This window comes from Cebidichthys violaceus, unplaced genomic scaffold (assembly GCF_023349555.1).
Source record: "Cebidichthys violaceus isolate CVI_PGR_0920_01 unplaced genomic scaffold, fCebVio1.0.p SCAF_3, whole genome shotgun sequence".
In the NCBI taxonomy this organism is placed as follows: domain Eukaryota; kingdom Metazoa; phylum Chordata; class Actinopteri; order Perciformes; family Stichaeidae; genus Cebidichthys; species Cebidichthys violaceus.
The window spans coordinates 6,973,061-6,998,941 of NW_027176483.1; the positions used below are offsets into that span (position 1 = coordinate 6,973,061).

General features: G+C 39.2%; 1 protein-coding gene across 1 annotated transcript in view; it reads right to left on the minus strand.

Annotated features, from left to right (window-relative positions):
• Window positions 1–369: 369 nt before the first annotated feature.
• Window positions 370–25,881, minus strand: part of LOC137881295 (cGMP-inhibited 3',5'-cyclic phosphodiesterase 3A-like) — a 69,169-nt gene continuing 43,657 nt past the window's right edge. The window contains exons 3-14 of the mRNA XM_068723178.1: window positions 24,161–24,421; window positions 21,597–21,754; window positions 14,048–14,121; window positions 13,170–13,321; window positions 12,893–13,030; window positions 12,515–12,626; window positions 12,185–12,298; window positions 11,324–11,523; window positions 10,552–10,755; window positions 9,201–9,362; window positions 5,546–5,807; window positions 370–4,923 (exon numbers count right to left, since the gene is read on the minus strand). Of these exons, the coding sequence (XP_068579279.1) occupies window positions 4,610–4,923; window positions 5,546–5,807; window positions 9,201–9,362; window positions 10,552–10,755; window positions 11,324–11,523; window positions 12,185–12,298; window positions 12,515–12,626; window positions 12,893–13,030; window positions 13,170–13,321; window positions 14,048–14,121; window positions 21,597–21,754; window positions 24,161–24,421 (2,151 nt within the window). The 3' untranslated portion in view covers window positions 370–4,609. The remainder of the gene's footprint in view (window positions 4,924–5,545; window positions 5,808–9,200; window positions 9,363–10,551; window positions 10,756–11,323; window positions 11,524–12,184; window positions 12,299–12,514; window positions 12,627–12,892; window positions 13,031–13,169; window positions 13,322–14,047; window positions 14,122–21,596; window positions 21,755–24,160; window positions 24,422–25,881) is intronic.

The window sequence follows — 25,881 nt, forward strand, 5'->3', positions numbered from 1 at the left end:
TGTGCTGCTATACTAATATCCTGAATATTGTATATTGCTTCATTAAAATAATGGACTGACTTACTCCATCTGTGCTCAGAGATGGACTTGTGGAGTATCTTTCGTCTGCTTCTGACCAATTCAACATAGCCAAATATTTCTGAAAAGCATTTGAATAACACTTTAAAATTAAAATGATTAGAAAATGGATAAGACTCTATAGGTTCTAGACTTAACCTGTGTTCTAGCACAAAGATCTAGCTCTTGATGAAGCGCAACACCTAGATCTTCAAAGGGAATGATTTCATGATGTACCTTATCGATTTTAATATAGAGCCATTTCTAAACTTAAATCAAAGATGGAAAATAAAAACAACACAGACACGGGGATACCACAGAAATTATAGTCTTGTAATTCAATGTATTCACATTACAACATCCACATGGTTCAGTTTGTGACAACTTCTAATGATCTTCAAATATATTCACTGTATGATACATAATACCAATATAGGCACTTCCAGTAAGTCTGGCAATATTGAAGCTACAGTATAGTGTCTAAATTACAAAATGGTAAAAATAAATAATGTATATCTAAAAGAGTTTTTGTAGTTTTAAAATTTCTCTACTGTACAGCATATATGTATATTGTACAAAATGGAGCGTCAACCTGCAAGAAAATTATTTTACTTTCACAAATACTGTGTATTTGGACATATTCTTCCTTGTGTAAGTATTAGTACATGTGATAAGTGCAAGGTACTAGTGAGAAGAAAACAATTATTTAATCATGTGTCAACTATATAAAAATACTCATCTCATTTTGTTTTACATAATTGTAAAGCTTGTTTGTTTCCCATGGTTACAATTAATCTTTATGTGTGAATAAGTATATGACAATGAAATAAAACCAACTAAGACACAAAAAATACACTGTCAAACCTGATATACTGGATCAGTTCAAAAGTATTGACTTCAGACTGATGTGACAGGGGACAAAATGCATCACTAAAAGAAAGAGAGAGACCCCCAACAAACTAACACAGTGAACAGAATCTCATCACCGTTAAAGATGAGAGACGTGTGATGCATGCTCCACTGCTGTTGCCAGTGAGGATCTCTGATCTGTACGCTGAGCACTTGGCAGATCAAAGAGGAAGCACAAGGAAAAATATGCTATAGGACCTTTTGTGAATAACAATTTCATCTGAGCATCTGAGCAGAATTGAAGAACTACTTCCTGCATCACTTTACCCTTCATTACTTCATCACCTCTACTCGTGAGTAGGCCTCTACTCAACAGTAAACGCTAGCCAAATAAAGTCACATTAGAGAGGCCAATGGAAGAAATCAAACAAACACAGATACAAACACACATTATCTTGCTCTCTCTCTCTCTCTCTCTCTCTCTCTCACACACACACACACACACACACACACACACACACACACACACACACACACACACACACACACACACTGTATAAGTTATTTATACATTCACAAAGCAGGAGGTTTAAAGAGTTTAAGTTGATGTAATTATATATATTTATAATTCTGGACCATTTGTTTTACCGCATCAGGTTTTTTAAAATGCTAATTAAAATGTGTTTATTGTAGATGTCATGATGATTATATAGCTCATTGGGAATGAGTTGCAGGCAACATAGAGAAAACAGGAGGGATTTTGTATATAAAATACAATGAGTGAGTCAACACATTCAGTGTCTGATTCAGTGGCTGCCTCAAGTTTGATCTGATTTGCTGTCTAATGCCTTTCTAATCAGTGGGTCAACCAATTATATTCAGCTTGTTTGGCCTAAAAGCTGCAGTTCCTGAGTTCGTCCTCCTCTCCTTTACACTGTAGCAGAGAGGTCAGGGCAGCAGTTAACAGGCCATTACGAATGTAGTCACCATAGCTGGGAACATTGGGTGATATTAGAGCATGTCAATGCAGGATACAAGGGCCTGAAGATCTACACCCATTGCAATTTACATCACAGGAAAGCTCTATCATAGCCTGTCTACAGGTTGACTTGTGTTCTGTGCAGCCTTTTATAGATCAGTGTAAAGAAATTAGATTGTGGAGGAAAGATGTGGTACAGAGCTGAGATACCAGGGCACAAGAGATTAAAATGTACATGTAGGTCATCAGAACATATTGCCTCACTGCACTCGCATGTGACAGAAAGTTGACCTGCCAACTCGGTGTAGAGCACTTTACGTGTTCACCTCAAGATCTACTCATGGTATCTCAAAGACTTTTTCTATGTGAATGTGAATTATTGAAGCAAAGTGGGATATTCTTCAGTGACATTTTGCATCCTACTCAAGCTACTGTGCAGTTAGTTATGTAATTGGTTTACCTGATGGCTTTTTTCTTGGTTGAAAGTAAGGGATGTCATGCGACTTCAAGTCAGTAATGTTTTCATGTAAAGTTACATTTACAAGTCATGTTTTTAGAAACAATGTTTTTAATGTCTGTTGGAAACTCTTGGAGTGCACTTTCTCTTTGCTTCATTGATTTAATCAATTAAATGTCTGGAGTGACGATTGCTACAACTAACTCTATACTCTATACAACTATGCTCACTACCTTTTTTTGTTATTATCACAGTGATCGTGAAGCAATAAGAAAACAATGACCCAAAGATTTGCATTATAGGTAGACAATATCATCTCTGAATATAATCACATTGTTCTACGAATGCAATTATTTTCCACCATAAAAAGTGATGGGACACAAACTTTTAGGGCCAAATGTTGGGATACATTCACAAGGACTAAGTATAAGAGACAGAACATTGGGAGAAAATCCAAATGACAAACTTGATGTTTCAAAGAGTAGAAGTTAAATAAAACATACTACTGCCATCACCGTCATCTTGGCCATTGATGAAAATGTAACTTTTACTGCAATGTATATCCATTTCATTAAGAGCAATATTTTCTACTGGCATCAGACAGCTATAGTATTTAGCCTCAGAGAATTGTTGCAGCTCACAGTCTTGCACCAACACACTTTTATCAACCTTGACTTCCCTGTGTATTATCACAGCAACAAATTTCATTCATCAGATTGGACTTACACTTCCAGAAGAACTCTAGAGTCCTGTCTGGATTAACTCGAGTTAATTTTAACTCGAGGAGAATAAATGTCTCCCTGAGGTGCCAGGAGAAGAATTCAGAAAGATGCACTGTGTTTAGATGCAGGAGTTGTGGCATATAGGCTATTGGCCTTTTATGAACATATTCAAAACTAGCTTACTATCCCTGCATATTTGTAACCGTAACTGTAACTTACTGTCCTCACAGGTGATACAGATGTTTACTTTGAATTTCAACAGTTCAGTTTTTCCTGAGGGTTAAAGGTCAGCATCATTTGCAGGTTTTTACATAATGACAACCAGTAAATAAAGACTATAATACAGCACACTGAATCCAAATACATAGTCAGAGAGTCAAAAATTGCAAGAAAAAAACAAATAAAAAGACAAAACGCGTATGACAGTGTATTAGTTAGTCTACCTATGGCCATCTTCAAAGAACTTTGTATGATTTTACATCTCATTTATTTCAGTGACTTTTGTTGAATATATTTAGTTAGTTCTTTGTGTTTTAACAATGCAGTTGTTTGTCCCTTAACACTTTGGTACTATTACTGTATGTTCTGTTCACTATATTCCCATTTTGGTTTTGTATTCAGCACAGATTAATTTCCAACATCCCTTTGTTGCCTCATCAGAGCAGGCCTCTGGACTGCATTTGAAACAGTGAACCCTGTAATGACCACTATATTCACCTTGGGGCTGGAGACCAGCGATGGCACGGATAAATCTGCTAAATCTATCTATGTCCTCTGCAGAAGGATGGTGCATTTGAGCGCACTAATTTAAACAAGCAGACACACGCACACACACAAATACAGAGTGTAAGGAGCCTCGAGTCTCCAACCATAAAGTAATATGGCTACACCAAATTGTATAAAGTACTTAATTTGGCAACAAAGGTAAGACAAAAAAGTGCTATCATTTGATTTCATTTGCTAAATCTTATGGGTGAGTGATTCATTTTGGCTGAAGTTGGAAGGAATAAATGATACGCCAATGTTCCTCATTTGATTGACTCCCTTTATAATCCATATATAGAAAAAGAAAACATATTATGGCCCATGTGAGACCTCAAAAACTCTTGCTAAAATTGAAACACAAGTACAAGTAACTGTGATGTCTATATATAATTGCATTCAGAAAATAATTATGTATAAATTGGCAGCAAATTTCTGCAGTCCTGTGTTACCACATTGGGTTGAGGTCTGTGCAAGCAGTTTTCCTCTTCTCTTGACAGTAGCAAAAGAGTCTGTATCCCAAAGTACACAAATAATCCTGTATTGCAAAATGGAAAGCTCCTTTAACTGTTTGGTGAAACCAGATATTCAGATAAAATGTGTAAAGCACAAATTTTCCCACCCTGTTTTTTTTTCTGTATAGGCACACATTTCCCAAACATCTACAGTGTTGTGTCAAAGTGAAGTGCTGGCAAAGACAGGAGTCAGTTTATAGGATAAAAAAACAAGAAATACTTCTTCACGTCCTTGCCCTGACTGGCGCCATATTTCCAATAGGCTGTTTCACTGTGGGTCCCCCTCCGCTAGTTCCACTGGAGGCTTAGAGTCCTCCTGCGGAGAAACGGGCCACTCTGGTTCCTCCACCCCCTCCTCTGGATCCTCTCCTTCTACTAGCTCCTCGCGGCTGCCTGGCTCCTCCTCCTCCTCGTGAATAGCCAGGATTGGCTCGGCTACATTGTTTAAATGGACAGATTCTGCTCCTTGGCCCTGTTTCTGGGCCTCCTCTGCGATCACCTTCTTCCACATCTCGTGGTTCTCCAGCAGGTGGTGGGTGATCTGGCAGAAGACTTTCCTTCTGTTCTTGGATGTTCCTTTCTCTGGAAAAAAAATAGCGTGATTAAAAAAATGTTCTCAACTGATTTTACACATTGTCCGAATGATAAAGTAACTAACAGATGCAGTCATTCATCAGCAAGCAAACCAACCGCCTCTAGCACCATAACACAAAAGCAGCTCCAAATAGCTCAACCAGTGTCACTCACCACTCGTACAGCCATTTAAGATGTCTTTCTTCTCTGTTTCTGTATTTCATATAATTATTAAAACTGGAGGGGACTGATATGTTGTACAAATACACACTACAACATGTACTCCCAGTCTGGTCAAGAGGCTTACTAAAAATTGCACTTCACTTTGGCTTTCTAATGAGTTCTCACTAGCATTAATAACATACAGTATTCTGATCAGAGGCTTTGTAATCTAATATTGCAATGTTTTATAAGATACAAAAATCTGCTCAATGTATTTCCCATCGTTCACATGAGAAACCACTGTTTAATGTCCTGAATATCATATTGTTTAATCAAATCCCTTTGACGAGAATGCATGGCTATAACAAGCAATTTCATGCAAAAGCAGGCGTTCTAATTCACATGTCTCTGATTACAAGTTTATGCTTGCTACTTCAGGTTTATAGTTTCATTTTAGACAAGTTCTTACGTGATGCTTCTGAGCTGGTGGACGTGTCTTCCTCTGCAGTGTCCTCATCCTCCTCTTCCTCCTCATTCTCAGTGATCTCTGGCTCCTCTGTCTCTGGGTTGGGCTCCACCCATCTTCCAGGAATGAGGCTGGCTGAGTCGTAGGAGTTGCACAGCGGTCCCACAATGTGTGTGATGAATGATTCCTGGAGTTTGGCCAACTGTGGTGCCGCTCGGTCCATGAAGGGGCTGATCGGGAGGCCCTGGCTGGACTCCTCATCGCCCTATGAAGCATGGCCCACATTAGTTCATGAATGCCAAGACATGGCATGATTCCCCACTTAGGCTGAAATGCATACGTGGGAAAGATGTCAATCCAATGTCTATTGAATTATTTGTTTCACTATAAGATTAAGAATGGTAGTTTTAACAGTGCAGTACAGTGCCAACTGCATCAGAGAGTTAAGACCAAAGAAAATAATTTGAGGCACTGTCAGCTCTCAAAACATATAAAGGTGGTACAAAAGGGGGAAGCTTTAGGTCCCACAATGTAAAACGTGTGATTTATATGTCTTTTATATTATAAAGCAGGTCTAATTGCTATATAAATACAGTGAAAGTATTGAAAAGCTTAAACCATGGCAAAAATACATACAGGCCGAGAAACTGTGCCTTTAAACGAGCCGTCAGGATTTCTGTATTTGATGTGACAATATGTAGACCATCTCACAGTTTTAAATGCAAACATTGTAAATGTGTCCCGGTTTATTTACGGTTGCAGAGTATGTGAATGATATCAGGTAACAGGAAGTTAACATGGACCCAAGCTGTTGCCCAGCAGGGCGATTGATATGTGCGGGTTAAGACAAAGGCTGAATGTAAATATGTTCTAGTAGAAACCAATTATAAAATGAAAGAACCTAGAAATCATTATATTATGACTCCTTTAAAGCTGTGTATGTAAATGAGTCAAAAGCATCCATGAAAGTCACTCACACAAAGGCCCAAAGAATATAGGAAATAGTGGGAAGGCTGTGGGGCAGCAGCATGTGTCTATGACGTCTGTATGGATGGGAATAAACAACAGCTATAGAGAGGTTTCCTGGTTCCCTTGGAAACTGACCTCAAGTGTCATCCCATACACTTTACAGTAGCATGCTTTTGTTCCCGTAGAACAGCGAGCTTTTCATGTTAAGCACAATGAAAGTCATCAAAAGAAGGGATCTGAGATGGATCTGCAACTTGTTGGAATTTCTTGACAGGTGAGCGTACATAAAAGAAGAGGAGGAGGAGCTCTGAGATCCAGCTGCCACCATTACTACGTCCTAAACAGATGGATAGATTTCAGAGGCATTGCAAGTTAAAGCTATCTCATGTCTATGAGATATGTTTAAGAAACAGTGTTACGAATACAGTGGTCAGCTGTATTCTCACGGAGCTATCCAAAGACTGCTCATATTTGGGAGTAGGACTTTGGGTATATGTTACGTGTAAGGCACTGTAAGCCCAGAGACTCATCCAGCATTGCGTTTCAGATTCAAGACACCCAGATCATAGTTCACACATCATAATCAATTTCAGCGATTCTGTCAGCCTGGTGAACAAATCTTATCCTCAAGGCTCTGTCGACATGTTTTCTTGTGCTCCATGACAAAGTATTTGTGTATGTGTTTGATGGCGTGTGTGCTTTGTATGCATGCCTGAACGTGTTCTGTATTGAGGAGAAGTCGTATTGCTTTGCCGCTTTTTTATTTTTTCAAGTCGTTGGACTGTCAAGGAGGTCAGTGTAATCACAGGCTTCTGCTCCACCTGAACGACGGTTGCCCGGGCAGCTGGCTTGTGTCACCACATCTAGCAGCCCTGAAACTATTGTCACTGAAGAGCATTTCTTCTGCGAGGCCCCCAGGGTCTGTGAGTCCGCCCCCAAAGACCTCAGAGAGGCTTGTACCAAGCTGATTGTGTCACCTATCTGAACTAGCAGGGTACATAAGGGCCTGAGCTTGAGCTTACTGTACTGTAACAAAGGTCACTGAGCATGGCATTAGATGCAGTTGATTGAAGCAGCACTGTGGCCGCTTTATTAGGTAAACCTGAATTAATTGAATTTAATTGAATTACACGTTTAAGCATTGTAGTCATAGTTAGTAGTGGTGTTGTACTTAGTTGAAATTACTCAAGGTAATTATGGCAGAACTGTTGTGTTGAATCGCAATAGATTGTACAAATGCACCTAATAAGGTGTTCACTGAAAGTATATTCAACACATTATTTTATTACACTGACAATAAAGCCCAAACTACAAGAGTCCTTTACTATCGCTACTGTTTGTCTCTACTTATGTAAATAACATCTAAATGCAAAGGTAGAATACATAACTGAACAGATGCATCAATCTTGCCATGGAATTATGAAAGCACCTCACACAATAACAGCTCTCAGGCGGAGCACTGCCATATATATCTCAATATAATATGTCCGAAAGATTTAATGAAAAATGAATTAAAGGGAGCGAAATCAATCAAGCTTGAGTCCAAAGTCTACATAGAGGAAAAAATAAAGAGGGGAGGACTGTATTTTAGTTTCTAAAATACAGCTTCTTTATTTTCTATGTGTTGTCTTTATTCTTTATTTTTGTTAAACAAATCCCATGAAAAGATCAAAACTATAAATGTGTTCTGCCCATTTGTTTCTACACAATGTAAATCTTAAAAATCAACAACAAAAAACATCACAAATACCTAAATTTCTTACATAATGCACTTTCATTTCAAAATAAATAGCAAATAATTTCTTAACAAATGTAAAACACAATGTTCTCCTGTTAAAACAGGAGAAAATTGTGTATTTGTTGGGGTTTATTTTCAGCTATGGATTAATTCACATTTGGTGGCCTAGTGAGTATTCAAGGCAACAGAACAGCGTACTGTATGTGAGATCGACTTGACATCGTCTTAATAGTAATGATAGTGCAATAGTGACACTCATTGCCTGTATGAGTTTTAGTATTTAGTCAGCAATGGAGGTCTATGGCACAAAGTCATCAGATACATCAGACTAATAGAAACACAGACAACACTTGCTAGTTGGATCAACTCATTGTAGATTCTGATCTGTTATTAATGGCATTCATGGACACCAATAAACAGACGGAGCAACATCAGACGTATCCTTCAAGGTAAGGGTGTGTGGATAGTGACGGAATTCTGTCAATGAGGATCCTCACAAGTACATCAATACAAACATGCACATCCACCCATTGTTATCAAGTTTCACATTCATTCTTGTACTGTCTGTCTGTGTTGTATGTTTGTGTTTCAAGTCATGCGATAGGTCTAAACTACAGCTGCCAGAACTTGATATTGTGGTACATTTAAAGCTGCTGAAATGATTTCTTGTTTACTGAACATAAAGGCTTTCAGAATAAAATAGATCTTTAAAGTGTGACATTCTTCATGCCATAACTTAAATGATGAGGAGCTTGGGTTGGAGCTAATTTAAAGACAGAATAACATATATGTTATAATATTTATAAAACCAAAATTTTAAATGATAAAATTACATCTTCAGAAATTACAATGACGCCAATACATTTTACTCATCCAAACAAAGGTATGATTGATCTTTACTTAAACAAATACAAACAAGGTCTAAGTTCCCATTGGAGACAGTTCACACACCTGTTCATAGAACTCGTTGACGATGCCCTCGGTCCATTGCAGATGCAGGTCCTTGTGCTTCAGAGGCCCGTTGATGTCAGCCAGTTTAATGCACATCTGGCAGACCAGCAACCTGTCGTTCTCATTAGACCAATCAATACCCCTGGATGGATCATCACCCACCTAGGGGATCGACACACAGACATTTAATATTTAACATATTCAAATGTGGATATTATGTTAATGTGATGCCATTAATCTGTTGTTCAAAGATTGTGTATTCACTTTAATGTCTCGAAGGTGTATTAAGGCATTTTAATTGTACCTCCCACTTCTATTATGAGTTACATAAGTCATTATGAGACTTGTTCCTGATAAAGTGGAGGTTTTCATTACTATGTTTTAAATACATTTTGACCACTCATAGTTTGTGTAAGATATAACTAAATTTGCAGTTCTCTAAACTAAATTAGAGAACTGCAAAGCACTTTTTGATTATTAACTTTTTTCTACAGACGCCATAGCTCTCAAACACATGAGCTTAACGCTTGCATTGATAACAACACTGTTTGAATAAATTTGTTATTTCTAGATTTGCTTTATGAGCTTCAGATCTGAAGAAGGAGCAGCAGTCTTATCATTCTCACCTAATAATTCAAGAAGCTGAAGTGATCAAGTGAGAAACTTGATGGGTACTTCACAGAAAGCTAATTTGCTTCAAGGAAGAGCAGAGCTGGGTGAAATACACTGCTGTTACTTTTGCTGCCAAGCCAGCAAGTTCATTGCTAGCTGACAGGCCCTGGCCATCGAGCACCACCACTGTACTAATACTGGAAAAACCTCAAATCCAAAGCCAACATTCTGTCTGCAGTTCTTGAAAAGCTGCAGGGCGCTTTGTGTCGTTAACTTGAGCGGAACATACTCCAAGTGCTGCAATGTTCCACACAAACAGACCTGTTCTTCGAAAACCACTGGACATTTCTCTTTCAATAAATCTTTTTTTTTCAATATTAAAAGAGCTGAGGTATGAATGTATGAGACAAGCACCTCTCATACTTTGGACTCATATAACTGAATAATACGGCTACAATTTAAAGGTTTGTCCCGAAAATTCATCATTCAGCCTAGTTTCCAAAAACAACGTAAACATTTTACTATGTGAGGAAAGGTATTCATAGAGTTGACCTATAATCCCCCCCCGCCCCCCAAATGACTTAAATCAAAGGTCAATGAACAATCTGAGAAGTTTTTAAGTTCATGATGTTGTCAACTTAACATTTTCATAGGATTTAATCACTACATTCATAAACTCTTCAGATCTAAAAGTCACATATTTGAACATTTAATGTCAAACAATTGATTGTAGAACTACCTTGGCATTGAACTCAGCTAGGAAGTCAAAGTGCTTCTTCAGATCAGTGGCCAATATGGCCTCAATGACCAGGAAACGAAAACGCTTGAACTCCCCGTGGTTCAGGTTGACGAGGAAGTTGTACTCCGGCTGCGACATGAAGAGGTTCCAGGCGGAGGCAGCGTGGTGGTTTTCCAGAACGGATCGATCATTGTAAAGCACTGCCTGCAAACACACAAACACTTTACATTTACATGAACAAGTACAGAAATTATTCTATGTGAATCCAGCAGTCCTGCATATACAATACTTAAGAGAGTGGATGATGTAGATGATTAAAATGTTTCTAGTGTGTGAGTATTGTCAAGAGGAATAGAGCCACTGCACTACACTGCTACCTTCTGATAAATAAGCAATCTTTCAGTATTGTGACGGCATGTTTACCTACATTTAGGACACATGTCTAGACAGAAAATACTCTGCAAATCTCAACAGAACTTTACAAATCCAACACTGACAATTTCCTCCTAATTGCTTGTCAATTTCTAAAAGTCACAGGAAGCTACTGTAACTGGTGATTGTCTGATTATGCTGAAAAGATTGATGATTTGCATCAGGTTTGCCAGTGCAGTTTGGCAGTGAATTAGACAAAGTGGAAGAAAATTGGCAATGAAATGATCAACGTGTTGATTACAAAGAAAAACTGAGTGTATAACAGTAAATTAAGCGATTAGACTTCTACTGACTTTGCTCGAAATCAGATGCCATTCTCTTGGCTGAATAGCACGAGTACCTGTGGGGCACTGGTGGCCACGAGGAAAGCATTGGTCCGCCCAGGGTGGTCGTAGTCGTGCATTGCAGCGGCCACATAAAGGGCCATGAGCTCCAGAGCAGGTATGAGGCCTGACAGGCAGCCGTAACCATCTTCTGACACAGTGTAGGTCTTTGAAACCAGGAAGCCCATATGACTGTGTGTTATTCCACTGTCGGAGTCTAGCCGCAGGGGACCAGACAAAGAGAGGAGGTTGAAGAACAGGGTGGCAGAATATACACAAACACACAATGTACTTTCATGTGCGCATTCCTAAATACACACACACTCTGGAGCACAAACACACGCACACACACACACACACACACACACACACACACATGCAGTAACACACACTTGAACATTCAAATCCACTTATATGTGGATCAAAGGGATGGCCCTAGTAAGGCATACAAATGAGGTTATGGAAATATGGGTGAGAGGGAACTCTAATCTGCCTGCAATTTCATGGAGTTCTAGACTTCAAATAGTGTTTGGTACGTAACTGTAAGTGCCAAAAGCCTGAGTAAGATAAGACAAACTGAGTAGGATAAGAACACACACTCCTGCAGGTTTGATGCTCCGACATTAATGAGATGGCTCACAGTGAAGCTGCAGGCAGATGGTAAAAAATAAATAAAAAAGTCTGGCCTACATATAGACAGTCTTTATGATAATACATGGCTTATTAAAAGTTAGAAAACTCGACAAAAAGGTATGCAGAGCTCATATGTTCTTAATGTGACAACTTCTAACACACTTTTATTGATTATGGATTCACATACACACCACCACTCCCACCAGGACATGCAAATGTCTGCATGCATGTACTAACGGACTCACCTGAGTCACTGGCAGAGCCGTGGTCAGTAATGAGGCTGGGCAGACCAGGCACAGCCTGCGTGGTGAGGTACCAGACCGCATGAAGCACATCTGTGGCGTGGACCCGGTTGTGATCTGGGTCAGAAAATACAAAGTCTGTCAGATCTTCCCCACCAGGGCGCACTGTTAGGCTGCTTATGTTTCTCGTCACAACATAAAGGCTGCAAACAGTCATATATGACGGTATAACATGTCCCTCTAGTGGCTGGTTTCATTGTTACAGCTGCAAACAAGACTATAAGAAAACTGAAGAAAACTCAGAAACATGAGGAGAGAGTTGTTCAAGCTTACATGGTATGTCTCTGTAACCATTCTCAAGGGCATGGAAGTAGTTCATGAATTCATTTACAGGGATCTTGAAGGTCTCAAACAGGCCAGTGTCTTCAAAGAGCCTGTAGGAGACCTGAAAGACAAAAAGAGAGCCTGTGAACATCACAAGGCTCGGATAACCATCACATCACATTTAAGAGCGGTATAATCTTCTCTGCAATTACACGCTAGTCTGTCCATTTCTAAATGCTAAAAAACATAATGTTACTCAGCAGTTTTTAATACTTTCAAGCATTTTATTGCTGGAAATTTCTCCATCATGATGCAAATAATCAATAGTTTTATTGACACTCTGGCTGACCTCTGACCTTAATCGTTGGTGTTCTCAGATGTGCTCACCTGACTGAGGATCCGTCCACATTTCCCATTTGTCTTCTCCATCAAACTGAAGATGGGGAAGTTCCAATTATTTAGCTGACTCATCAAAGGCTCTAAGTCCTCCATAACTAACGGCTCTGGAGCCAGAATTGGTTTGTCCTGTGACAAGTGATGAAAAGCATTGAGACAAATAGATACAATGTTAATAATGCATGTCCCGATATGACGAGTGCGATTGCAGGTTTGTTGTGTCTTATTAACAGAGTTCTGTAAGAGCAGTCGGTCTGCCTCGCCTTACCTCAGGAGGTATTAGTGGGTGGAGGATGACATTCTGGGCAGGGTTTTTTCCTTCCTCTGTGTCCTCCTCTGTGTGTGCTACATCACTGCTGTCACTGTGGTTGGCTTCGTGGGTGCTGTCATAGTCTGATGACGCCACCACTTGGTCCTCCGCTAGTAAAAGACAAAAACAAAGAGATGTCACACTGCGGCCTAGAGGAAACTGATAAACTGATGCATATCATCCGGCTTTTTGAGGGGTGTTGAATTTACTTCTGTGGTAAATCCCCTTCCTATAATCCCACTTTGTTATAGCTGGTTATTTTCTGCAATTGTCACACTCCCAGAGATGCTGGGTGCTCTTGTTCACAACACGTCTCACTGATTGCTACCATGCCTCTGACTCAAAACATGTCTTATAGTGTGTCCGATGGCAGAAGTACTTTATACAGAATCTGACTTCGTATCATCGGAAAAACAGTTTTTTTCAGCACTGGATTTCAAACTGATGCCTTGTGACTAATGGATTGAAACCAAAATCGAATGGTCACCTTTAAATGATTATTATCTTGAAATTAAATTAATTTGACATTACGACATCTAGGTTAGTCCAGTTAGGTATGGAAAACCAACAATTAAAATAAACAGACACAAAATACATTGGAATTATTTATATTTTTCCTGTAACAACAAAAGTAATACTTGGGATGGAATTTCATTTTGAGGGTTTTGGAACATATATTTTTTATTTATTTTAATATATCTACCGTATATATTTGACTCCTATACCAGCACATTGTAATGGGCAGGCAGTCTGAGAAGAGATAAAGTATATGTGCCTACTTTGCTGATGGGAGGTAGTGGAGGTAGTGATAGGAGGGAAGAAGACTGAGAGCATACCTGACCGTGGTATCCTGTCTCCCTTGTCTATAGAACCCTCCCCATGGCTCAGTCTGATGTATGGTCTCCCACAGCTGTAGACAAGAGGTGTTTAACAGGTTAGAGATAAAATGCATTAAAGGGAAATGTTATATTTGACGTTCCCTGTTGTAATTCTGTGGTATTTGTAGCTGGTGCTGTGTTGCATCTCCGACTACTGCATATATATGTCAGAATGAATCAATTTGAATGATCTTTAAAGAAGAACATGTTGAACCTCAATGCTATGAAACTACACACTGAAAGACTGCTAAATGTAAAAAAACAAAACATTTTCTGGGTCAAATTTATCTTCTTTTAAGACATATTGCATCCAAATGTGTATTAAAACATCTGCAAATCAAATGCTAGAATAAGTAATGTAGTTTTTGTAGGATGAGATAAAATTCAGAACAGATGATTAAAAACCCAAATAAACAGAAAATGTTAAAATAAAAAACATTGGGGGACAAATGCAGACTGGTACATGTGTGTTTGTTTGTAGAGAGCAAAATGTGCAAGCCTTCGCTGTCTGTAGCTACGCCAAAGAATTGGGAATAACGCCATTCACTACATCTGTCTTTGATGTCTAACCGGTTGGCAGAAGTTGTCAAGAAACATTTTTTAATGGGATTCCTACTGTGCTATCCCCACATGAAGCAGACGTTGTACAGATGCTTCAAGAAGAATACTCATTAATGAACTTAATGGATGCACACATTAACACAATGCAATGAGAATAAACAACCAAACCAATTTGAAACAGTTGCTGGTACTGGCGCTGTAATAAATAAATCATAAGAAATTGAGCTCTTTGAGCTTTATGACAAATCAGTGTTAGCCTCCCGAGCTGCTCTCAACAGCTTCTCCAGGTTTCTCCACTGAGGCCACTGTCAAGCTGTACATGTAGGTGTTTCCAATTAAAATACCTCTCTCTAAATGTTGTAAAACCTGCCTTTTCGGGGCAGGAAATGCCTGCCGTTAGAGCATGGTGTCACAGGGAGCACAAAGTCCCGTAGTGTGTCTATCTCCTTCTGATAAATTGTTTCTTGAACACTTTTGAGCAGTACCCACCCTGCTTAATGGCTATGAGGCCCCAACAAAGGCAGTTCTGTTGTGTTTGCATGGCCAGGTTGGACCACTGTATGTAATGCCTAGCAGGTGTGGAATATAAAATAGTTTGATAGTTTGGCGGGCGAACAGTTAGTACATTATTGTCAGGGGGGTCTGGGCAGGCAGCAGCGCTTGGCTTAAAAGGTTTACTTTTAATGAAAGTTGAAGAACTGGCAGACACTCTTCCTATTCTGCTAATGCAGCAGAATAACCTCAGCTACTGACATTGAGCCTTCGGCACTGAATGTAAATAAGAAAGCCGGCCGCCTTCACTCGAGGAATCTGTCACTCACGTATCGAGTGACTCTGCTTTTATCGCAGAAAATCTTCTTAAGAGTAGTTACAGTGGTTAGCACTGTAGTTACAGTAATTTAACTGTCCCAGTGAGATGTACCTACAGTACCAAGACAAAATACACTTATCCTTTGTTTATGTTTCAACCGTCTCTCAAAGAAAATAATTTCTTTGGCCTGATAACTTTGGGAAGAATGTAACTGGTGTCTGCAAATATGTTTGTTCGGTCAAAAAAACAACCTTCATCCTGTTGTGTGGTTAGAATTAGACAACAAAAAGATTGACATTTTGGTCAGATATTGAAAAAAAGAAAAACATGTCACAAGTCAGTGTGGAGTTTTTCATTCTTTAACCAACAACAACAATCTCCAACCTTAACAAAGTGCCGTCAGTGCAACCAACAAACATTAATTATGATGTTGTTGCTACAAGTTGTTACCGAATTTAACAAATTAAAAACTTTGTTAATCAATGTTTTGCAGATACAATTAGGGCTGCAACTACCTGACATTTTATTGTATTATAAATTAATCTGATAATTATTTCTTTAATTAATCGATTTATTGTTTGGTCTATAAAATAGAAACTAGTAAATAGTGGAAAAAATGCAATTTCCCAAAGTTTAAGAAGACATTTTCAAATTGCTTCATTGTGCGTACAACATACCAACAGAACCAAAATGCTTACATCCACTATTATTTACAGCAAATATTCACCTTGAGAAGCATTATAGAGTTGATATCTGGCATGAAAATATTTGTGAATGACTTTTCTGTCGATCGAAAAATGAATTGATCTTCTCAGCTCTAGATAAGTTCGTTGTAATCTTTTTGCAGATAATTCTATTAAGTAAATGAAACATTTCCTCATTATAATGATATAAAACGTAATTCACTTTTTTATTCAAAACGTGCTTTTTTGTGTTGAAGAAAATTTGCAGAATACAAACATTATCTGTAGGACACACAAGACTAAGAATGCAAAGGTCAAAGGTCAAAATTGGTTTCTTGCCTCACACATCATTTTAACAAATGTTAATACAGCCAATGTGAATTGTCGACAGTTACGTTTTTCTCTGAAGTAGAAAATGACTTCTGTTCTCATACAAAAGCACCTTGGTATTCTCCAGAATAAACCTTCATCAAGTTAATTATCCTGCAATAGGAAATACTGTATGAATTGCAACATTGTCTGCATTTTCCATGTTGCTTATCTGAATAGTTTCGAGTCATGCAATAAGCTCCAATTGGCCTCTGCCCGCTCCCCTATCCGCTGCAGTTTACTCCAAGATTTTATACTCAACCACTCACAGCAGGTTGACAGATTACCTTTGGTTCACAGCCCAAACGGACAGTGTCCAAGCCAGGATAAACACAGCAGCCATTATTTCTGCTTCCAGTAATCTACCTAGTCTCAAGCCAGATGACGTGAAGAAGATAACAGCACAGAGGCCGGAGCTCAGGGAAATGGAAGGTATTCAATCGCCCCTTTTTACTGGGTCTGTGTGATAAAAAAGGCGATATTGTAGCTTTGAAGTTGGTGTTATTCCATCTTAACAACGTACGTCACTGAAAGCTGACATGATGGAAAAAGGAGGGAGAAAAAAAGAAGCCTAATGTCCTAATTAAGATTGTACAGATTTGATGATGGAGCAGAGAGAAGACAATTGAAGCCATGTGCTCATTTTCTCCCCTCCATGTGTTCTCTCTCCCTTCACCCAACAATTTCTGCTTCTCACTTTTCTGATGGGACCCATTACATATCATAAATGATTATTGATGGTTTGTTTGATCTGTGAATACATTTAGATGTCACTGCGTCTTGGCCAGGTCTCGATAAGCATAACAAATACAGGTTAAAGTACATAAATTACAGAAAACACTCCCTAGTACTTCCCAAAACTTGTGATTGTTGTGTTAAAGCCCACTTAAGAGATGATGTGTTGGCAGGTTGCCGATTGCTCATCGAACCATCACAGTTTTAACCCCAAAAACGGCAAGTGGTTGTCGGAAGGCACTGGCCCTGTTTAAGTTCGTCACGGAAGCCTTAACCAGCTCTCTTTTTAATTTTAAGCATCTGGAAAAGAGCCAAATGCCTAAAACAAAATGCAAATGAAGTGTTGCTCCGAAGAGAGTCCTCTCAGCTGCAGTAAACTAAACCCAGAGACTCTCTGTTCTCTCCAATTGTGTCTGTATAACCCCTGCCAAAAGAAGCAGCTGTGAAAGTGTGTCTAAGCGCGTGTGTGTGTGTGTGCGTGTGTGTGTGTTAATTGAGAGGTTGCGGTGACTGGGGAGAGGCCCAGGTGTTTGTTTATACTCACACCACCATAAGTGGCCATAGCTGGGGCCTGCTGCTGGGCTAGGCTGAGCTTTAAGACCAGGCGACAGGGCTTTGTGTACAGAAGCTGCTCAGTGTGCTTACATTTACAGAACTTGTTCAAGTATCACACTGTCAATGTGCAAACAGACCCAAACAGGTCACTGACAGATGCAAATCTTTGGAGGGCTCAAGACACAAGACAAAACAGTGGGCATAGCATTCCTTTACTAAGCGCAGTAAACAATACAATTTTGAGCTGAAGGTTTGGATATACTGTAGTCAACAGAGGTAGACTTTTATATCAGTTTTTCTATTAATTAATTTATTCTATTACAGTAATTTAACATTAAGGTCTCAATTGTTTGCATGACACCTTGTATGTGTAATATGCAATTTTTGCCTCTGCATCTCCATGTTCCACCTTTTTGTTGTGTCTGTAAATATTTGTAAAAGTGTGTTATGTATTGATTGTTTATGAATAAAAAACAAACAAACCACTAGCTTTTTATTAACCAGCAGATACACAATGTGACAGTTATGTTGTCCACAGATACAGAATGTGTACTGAAGACTCCTCCCTGACTGAAGCTATTTTAAAAGTTTGTAACCTTGTTGAAAGTTTTCTTGATATATTTTAACTTTAGATTTAATTGTTCAGTAACAGATATTGATAAATAATTTAAAACACAGATCTTAAGAGTGAGTTGGTAGGTGAGTCTTAGTAAAAGTGCTGTATCATTAGTACAAGTTTTTATTATGAGGATGCCACACGTCACCATGAGCTCTATAAAGCATTTCTGCAATTCAAAGAATACGTTCTGGTAAGTTGAATACAGAGAAACGTGTCTGGAAAGCTGTCTGCAGAGTGTTGAGAGATGTTAAATAATCTCAGCTGAATCCACAGAATCTGCAAGTGATGTGTTTTATCATGGTCAGCAAAGAATGTACTAAGTTTGCAGGGAACATTTAGAAAGAGGACCTTCTACTGTATGTAAGTACTGTACTGCCAATAAGGTAAAAAGCCAGAAATATAACTGCACCCAATATTTTAATCTAACACTACATGACTGTCAGGTAAAAATCATAAACTGAGCAAGTACTGTGTGTACTACATGTTCTACATGTACCATGAGCTGCAAAGATTGTCTGACTAGTTAGCATGTTTCTCCAGACAGCTCGGCTTAAACAATCACCTTTGAAGACAGGAGCCACATGTTTTAACGGGACCAGTTCAGTTTTACAGTGCAGCCATAATCTCCTCACAACAAAAAATACTTTTCAATACATAACTAATGGTAGGCTGGCCTCTTCAACTGGATGAATTAACTTAAGACAGACATCACTTTAAGTGATTTGTAGAGTGTATATGTAAGCTATACAAACAATAGTTAATAGTGCATTGAGCCAATATCCTCCTTATCCTGATTGGATAAAATGATCACCTGCTGCCCTGTGATTGGTTTTTACTTCTAATTTTCCAAACTAAAAAAAGCATGGAAACTCTTCTGGAAACATCAAATTCCTGCAAAACTACCCGCCCAAAAATAATTTCTCAATTAATCTGAGGTGGAAAATAGGCCATGCAGTCGCAGAGTCATGCCTCATTTTACAGCAGTGAGTTAGTTTTTATCTAAAGGTTCACTAACTGGTCCAGTATGTAGGTGAGCGAGCTGATTTAAATATGAAGTTGCAGACATAAATTGTAGTGAAAAATAAGCTAGTGAGATGTATTCTGTCTGAAATTAACAAGTTTTATTATGTATAAATCTTCATTTATTAGAATTAAATATGTCCTAAAACTAGCCTTGAATACAGTAAGCAAGAAACAAAATCAATTGTTGTTCTGTATGTCTGCACATACACTTCCAAGCAAATGCAACCAAACAACACAAAGGTTATCATCAGCTGAAACTGTGTTGTTTGAATCCAAGCAGGCTGCTCAGAGTGTCTTTGAGTCAGGTCTTTGAGTCAGGCATCAGACGTGGCTTTCTGAAGTTCTTTTCCCATTAATAATTGAGCTCCAGCTTCAGATTAGAGATCTGACAAAAGTTCTTTTGCAACATTTGAAAATCAAACAAACTAACTACAACAACACATACACACATATACACAAACCTACACCATGTACTAACTGTCCCAGTATTCGGCACATGACAAGCATCTGTGGCGCTGCTTGGCAGCGTCTGTAGACTAACGCTGATCTTCATCCGAGGACTTTCATGCCTGTGACACTAACTCCACAAGGGAGAAACTGAATAAGGTAGATGAAAAACGAAGAGACTCTTTCTTGTTGAGAGATACTTAATATTTTAAAGACAGGGAGCATGTGCTGTCTGGTGCTGCTTGTGCATCCACATCATAAAAACATTGTGTGCACGATAACTCATATTCAAGTACACACGAACATGCACAGCTGAACATTTTCAAGTTGAATCTCCAACGTTCTGCCCCTTTTGAAATTCATAAAAAACATGAGCTGTTCTAAGATAATCCAAACATAACGTCACAGTAATCACAAAGTAATTGTCAGGAATGCAATCTCTGCACTGATCACAGTAAATTATGCTGAAATGTTTTACTTAGTAATCAAAACTACTCTAACAAATTGTGTTTATTCTAGTTTCAATGCATCAATGTGATTTTCTAGTTAAATATGAAATTATTCTTTGTTGTTATTTGTGTTTTCAACAATATGGGTCTGTTGTGTCTTGACATTTCTACTGATTCACTGCATCTGTATTAGTCCTGTCTGAACACAATGGAACAAGAGGGCCAGATTTTCTCAACAGCTTACGCAAAACAAAATGCAGCCAAGCATAAACCCCAGCACAAAAATACATGCTTTCATGCACACACAAACCCATGAATGCACACAAACGCTCATCAGTACTTACACATATCCTGCAACCTTCTCTATACCCCACAACAACATGTTTTATATATATATATATATATATATATATATATATATATATATATATATATATTTATTTTTTTTCTCCTACATTTTGTATATATATATATATATATATATATATATATATATATATATATAAAAATGTAAATATATATATATATATATATATATACAGCATATATATTCAAATTAATTGTTACTTTACTTGAAAACACAGTCACCACTTAAAGTAACTGATAATCACATTGTAATGCATTACACAAGTGATTAGAATGTATTACAACTATGGGAGTTATAGACTATGATCTACAATAACACACTATGATCCTGAGCATGAGCATAAGACATGTCAGATACTTCTGTGTAGCCTGAGTCTCGTGCTATCTTCAGCACAGCGTGCAGAGAGTTTTTGTGTGTCTTAGTTATTCAGGTTAATGCGTTCGCCTGTGGGGCATATTTCCATTCTGGCTCCCATGCACACACATCCTCTTCCGAACTGCTGCGCCATTACTGTTCACTCAAGCTGTCTTTGGTATAACTACAGCCACACTGCTGGGAATAAACCTCTAAACCCTGAGAGTGATGTGTCATACTGTGCTAGCGATTGTAGGAGTCCTCCTTAAAGCATTTGCACCATAGTTGTGTATAACTATGGTAGAATGTTGCACAGTAGGACCTAATTAGTGTACTGAAATACAAAATTCTTTTTTCTTTTTTTCCATGTAGCTCCCTCTGGGGAGGAAAAAATAATACGGCAGGCAAAAAGTAATGTAAAAATTAGACTGCATTTGCTAAAGCTGCAACTGGAGCACAAGAAAAAGTAAGTTTCCGAGGATAGGATGCTGAGAGAAGAATGAAACATCAGTTGTTCAACTGTAGCTCAGGTACCTGCAGGTGAGTGCTTCGTGGTGGGGTTTGATACTGGCGCTGCGGTCCCTTCGTACGGGCCCAGGCTCAATGGTGGGCAGGCCTGTGGCAGAGGTGGTGGTGGTCCACGTGGAAGAGATCCTCCTCAGAAGACCAGGGTGGAGACTCCGCCTCAGACGCTGCACACACACACAGGAACATTTTCCTTTTTCTAAAAATTAATAAAATCCTCAGGCATACCTAACCACAGGAATGAAAAAAACATGGCTGTAATTGTGTTGGTTCCTAAAGTACTCCCACCTGGGAGATAAGATTAATGCTTATTTGCTTCGTCTGCAGTCAAATTGATCATCTAGATGAAGATAAAAACAAATGATGCAGCTGATAGAACAAAGAAAAATATTTCATCTGGCACCAAAAGAGAATCAACACAGTAATCACTGAAGAGAAGATATTGTCTGGCAGCTGTGCCAACGATGCCCCTCATGGTAACATTATTAGATACAATGTCAGTATTGCATTGCACAGATATATTTCATCACAGGGATTCTGCCTCTCTGCTTCTTATTCTCTCCGTAAGTCTCTTTTGTCTCGTTCTCTCAGTCTCTTTCTTTAATCTGTCTCGTCTTTGCTCTTTCTCTGGGATTCCCAGTGGTCTGTGCCCTTGTGGTGCCTCCATCTGTTCGGTGCTGTGCAGCAGCTTGGCACAGCAGCGCTAAACATGGCAGGCTCTCTCTCTCTCAGTCTTCTGCAGGGTGACCTAGTAAAGATCGCCTCAGAATCCTGAATGAGCCCATTCACAGCAAGGCGTCATTTACTGAGTGCAAGCACACACACTCAAACATGCCGTCGGTTTAACCACTTTAGTACACATTTCACTGGCTTTCTCTTGAGGCTTTACCATAACCTTAATTTAAGACCAATAAAATTGCCGGATTTTAGCATTTGCTGATTTCAGTTGCAGATTAAACAATTTGTGAAGGCAAATGCATAGAAAACACACACACACACACACACACACACACACACACACACACACACACACATACAACTACAAAAGAACAATGGCCAATTAGCGTATACTATATGTACACACACAGACAGCACCGACACAAAATTTCATTTAAAATGACATACCAGGGTTGTCCCGAAAACATCCTGTGTATGATGCTGTTACGATTAGAGAAATGTATTACACACATGTTCTGCACAGTACAGTATATACTAAAACTATACTATACGTATAGAAAAATATACGTTTAAATCCTGATTTTGAAAGCGGAATAATGGTTCTTTGGTATGATTTTGCAGCACCGTAGTTCCATTCTTTAATGAATGTCCTTCAGACGCACGCCAAAAGCAAAAAAAACACATCACAGAAACACACGCATCACCATCAGCAACAGCAAAGGCAAAAACTAGGCCATCCTCACAAAACAAGTCAGGGTTGGTTGAAGTCTATAACTGAACATATCTCTATAATTGTTTAGTAAAAAAAGCAAGATTGATGAAACTTCAAATATTTCATAATTGGTTCTGAATTTATTCATGTACAGTATGTATTTCTCCTTTTTTGCAGCACAGAGAACATGCTGTCAAACAGAAAATGGGTTTTGGAAAAGTGCTTGAAAGGCATCAGTATGCACTACGATGGACATCAAACTCTTAGCCAGGAGGCAGAAAAGCAAGCGCAGGGCTTTCCACTCCTGCATTAACCACCTTCACTCCTCCTGCTATTCTCCTCCTGGGCAGTCAAAGGCTGCACGTCATCTCTGGGGAGCAGAGTCTTAATGAGGGCAGCCTCACCGGCCGCTCCACAGGCACAGTTTGTCTTTTACAAACTTTTACAAAGTTTAGACGATGTAAAAAAAAACAACACCTGTCAGCCAAATTACTGGCTTGATGGCATGGCAGCCATCGACCACACGGCAGCTTCTAAGACAGCCGGGATAGGAATCTTCCTCAGATTAATAACTGGGTCCGTAATTGTGGTGAGGTGTCCAGCTTTGTTGACACATAGACGTCCCTCTTTGTAACCTTTTGAGAGATGCGTTCACCTTCATGTTGCCTCTCCCTTTTCTCGACTACACACACACATACACACACACACACACACACACACACACACACACACACACACACACACACACACACACACACACACACACACACACACATATATACATACACACTGTCTGGCTCTGCACATCTGTCATGTTGACACAGCTGTGGCAATGAAAGGGAGAACAGTGCTCAGAGCAGTAGACACGCTCTATTTTTCTTCACTCAACTCTATGAAAACACGCTCCTTCATTTGATGCTAAAAGCTCTGAGAGCAGGAAGCACTCATTAGCTGAAACATGGGCTAAAAGATGAACATGTGTGTGGAGCGCTGTGTGGTGTATAAATCATTTGGCCCTAATAAAGTGAACTGCATTTCCATTATTTCTGCCGTTTTTATTACTACCTTTGATTAACAATTATGACTTTTGATATGTGGATGAAATATCCTCACTTTCATCTAGACTTCCTGTTACTGCATATCTTAAAAAATCATGACACATGATCTTCGTTTATGTCTTTACCTTATGGATGGACGTCTTCTCTCCTTTCTCTGGTCCCTCCTCTGAGTCGGAGAATGTGTAGGCATCGCCGGGGTTAAGCAGTGGAGCAGGGCGCGGCCGGTGCAGCGACTGGAAGGTGAGCTGGGTGGTTAGCAGGTTGCTGACGGCCCGCAGTGAGGTGCAGGTGTTGGGGGGCAGAGAGGGGTCAGCCAGCAGGTCTGTGATTAGTCCGTGGGCTTCTCCCATCACTGCTATGTCCACCATGACAGTGGTGCCGGATGACTGTGGGGTGACAGGAAGAAAGATAAAGGAGAAATAAACATCACTGCTGCAGTGGCTAATGTGAGTCGATGCTAATTAATGGCTGGATCTGATAGTGGCTGTGTGCAGTTTCTTGGTGGCAGGTGTGAAGAGCAGGTGTGTAAAGTGTCAACAGCTCGTGTGTGAGAACATAATGTGTTTAAAGGTGACATTGGCATCACTTGTGTTGTTACTTCTACCGAAATGGAAGTCAAACTATGCTGAAGTTATGTCTCTACGTAAAAGACAAACAGGTCTCACTCTCTCAGTGGTGGAAACTGGTGTGTATACTCAAATACTTTAATTCATTTTGTATAATTCTGAGGTATTTGTATTTTAAGTTGCACTGATTCATATTTTATACAAACACTGGGTCATATTACTAGAAGATGTTGACCATAGAAGCAAACTCACAAAGAATTATAACTTCTCTCTACATTTTCCTTCAACTCTACAGAGTGTTTTGGCACCTTAAGTTCAATGTTTTTCCTTTATTGTTTTGGTTCAGTCTCACTGCTCCCATCGACAAAAAGCTGCTAGCTCTAACAAACCCACTATACTATTCCTGCCCAGCGCCAAACCACCGACGGACAGAGTTAGCGACTAGTTGGTGAACATAGTGGAGCATTTAGCAGCTAAAGAGCCAGATATGTTACACTGGAGAACAAGATGGAACCACAAGGATTCAGGAATTTCTATTGGGCTTGCAATAACAACTTTATCAGTGTATGTGCCCAGAAAAAGCACATGGTAGAGCAGGTCGTCGTTTAACCACAAGGTTCAACCCCCTGCTCCTACTGTCTGCATGTCAAAGTGTCCTTGAGAAAGACATTGATTACTCCCTGGGTGCTTTACAGCGGCCTACTGCTCCTACATGTTCAGGATGGGTTAAAGCAGAGGTCAAATTCCATGCATGTACCTGTTTTATATGTTGATTCTAATAAAGTTTACGTTTTCAAGTAAATAAAATGGCTTCAAGATTAAAGAGCAACTCAGCAGCAGCTCAAACTCTTGTTTTTGCTGACTTCCAGTGGTTTAACTTAATTCTTATCTTGCTGCAGTGATGTCGAGGTGTACACCAGGGTGTGTCAGTGCACAGTGATGTCATTGTTAGATGAGATTACAAGTGCAATAGAGCACACTACTACACCCATTGGTAACGCTAACTGTAGTTAGATATACACACTATTAAATATTAAGTTGCTCTTTAAACGCACATTTATTCATTAGTGATGATAGTCAAATATCATATTATGTAATAATATAATACTGATGGAGGCCCTTCCACCTGCAGAATGACTACTCTTACTTTTGATACTATTATATTTACATTTTGCTGATAACTTTTCTTTACGTAGCATTTTCAATGCAGAACTTTCAATCAGAGGGTCGGCGGATCAATCCCCGGCTTCTGCCTAGTCTCCTCCTCGTCTCATGTCAAT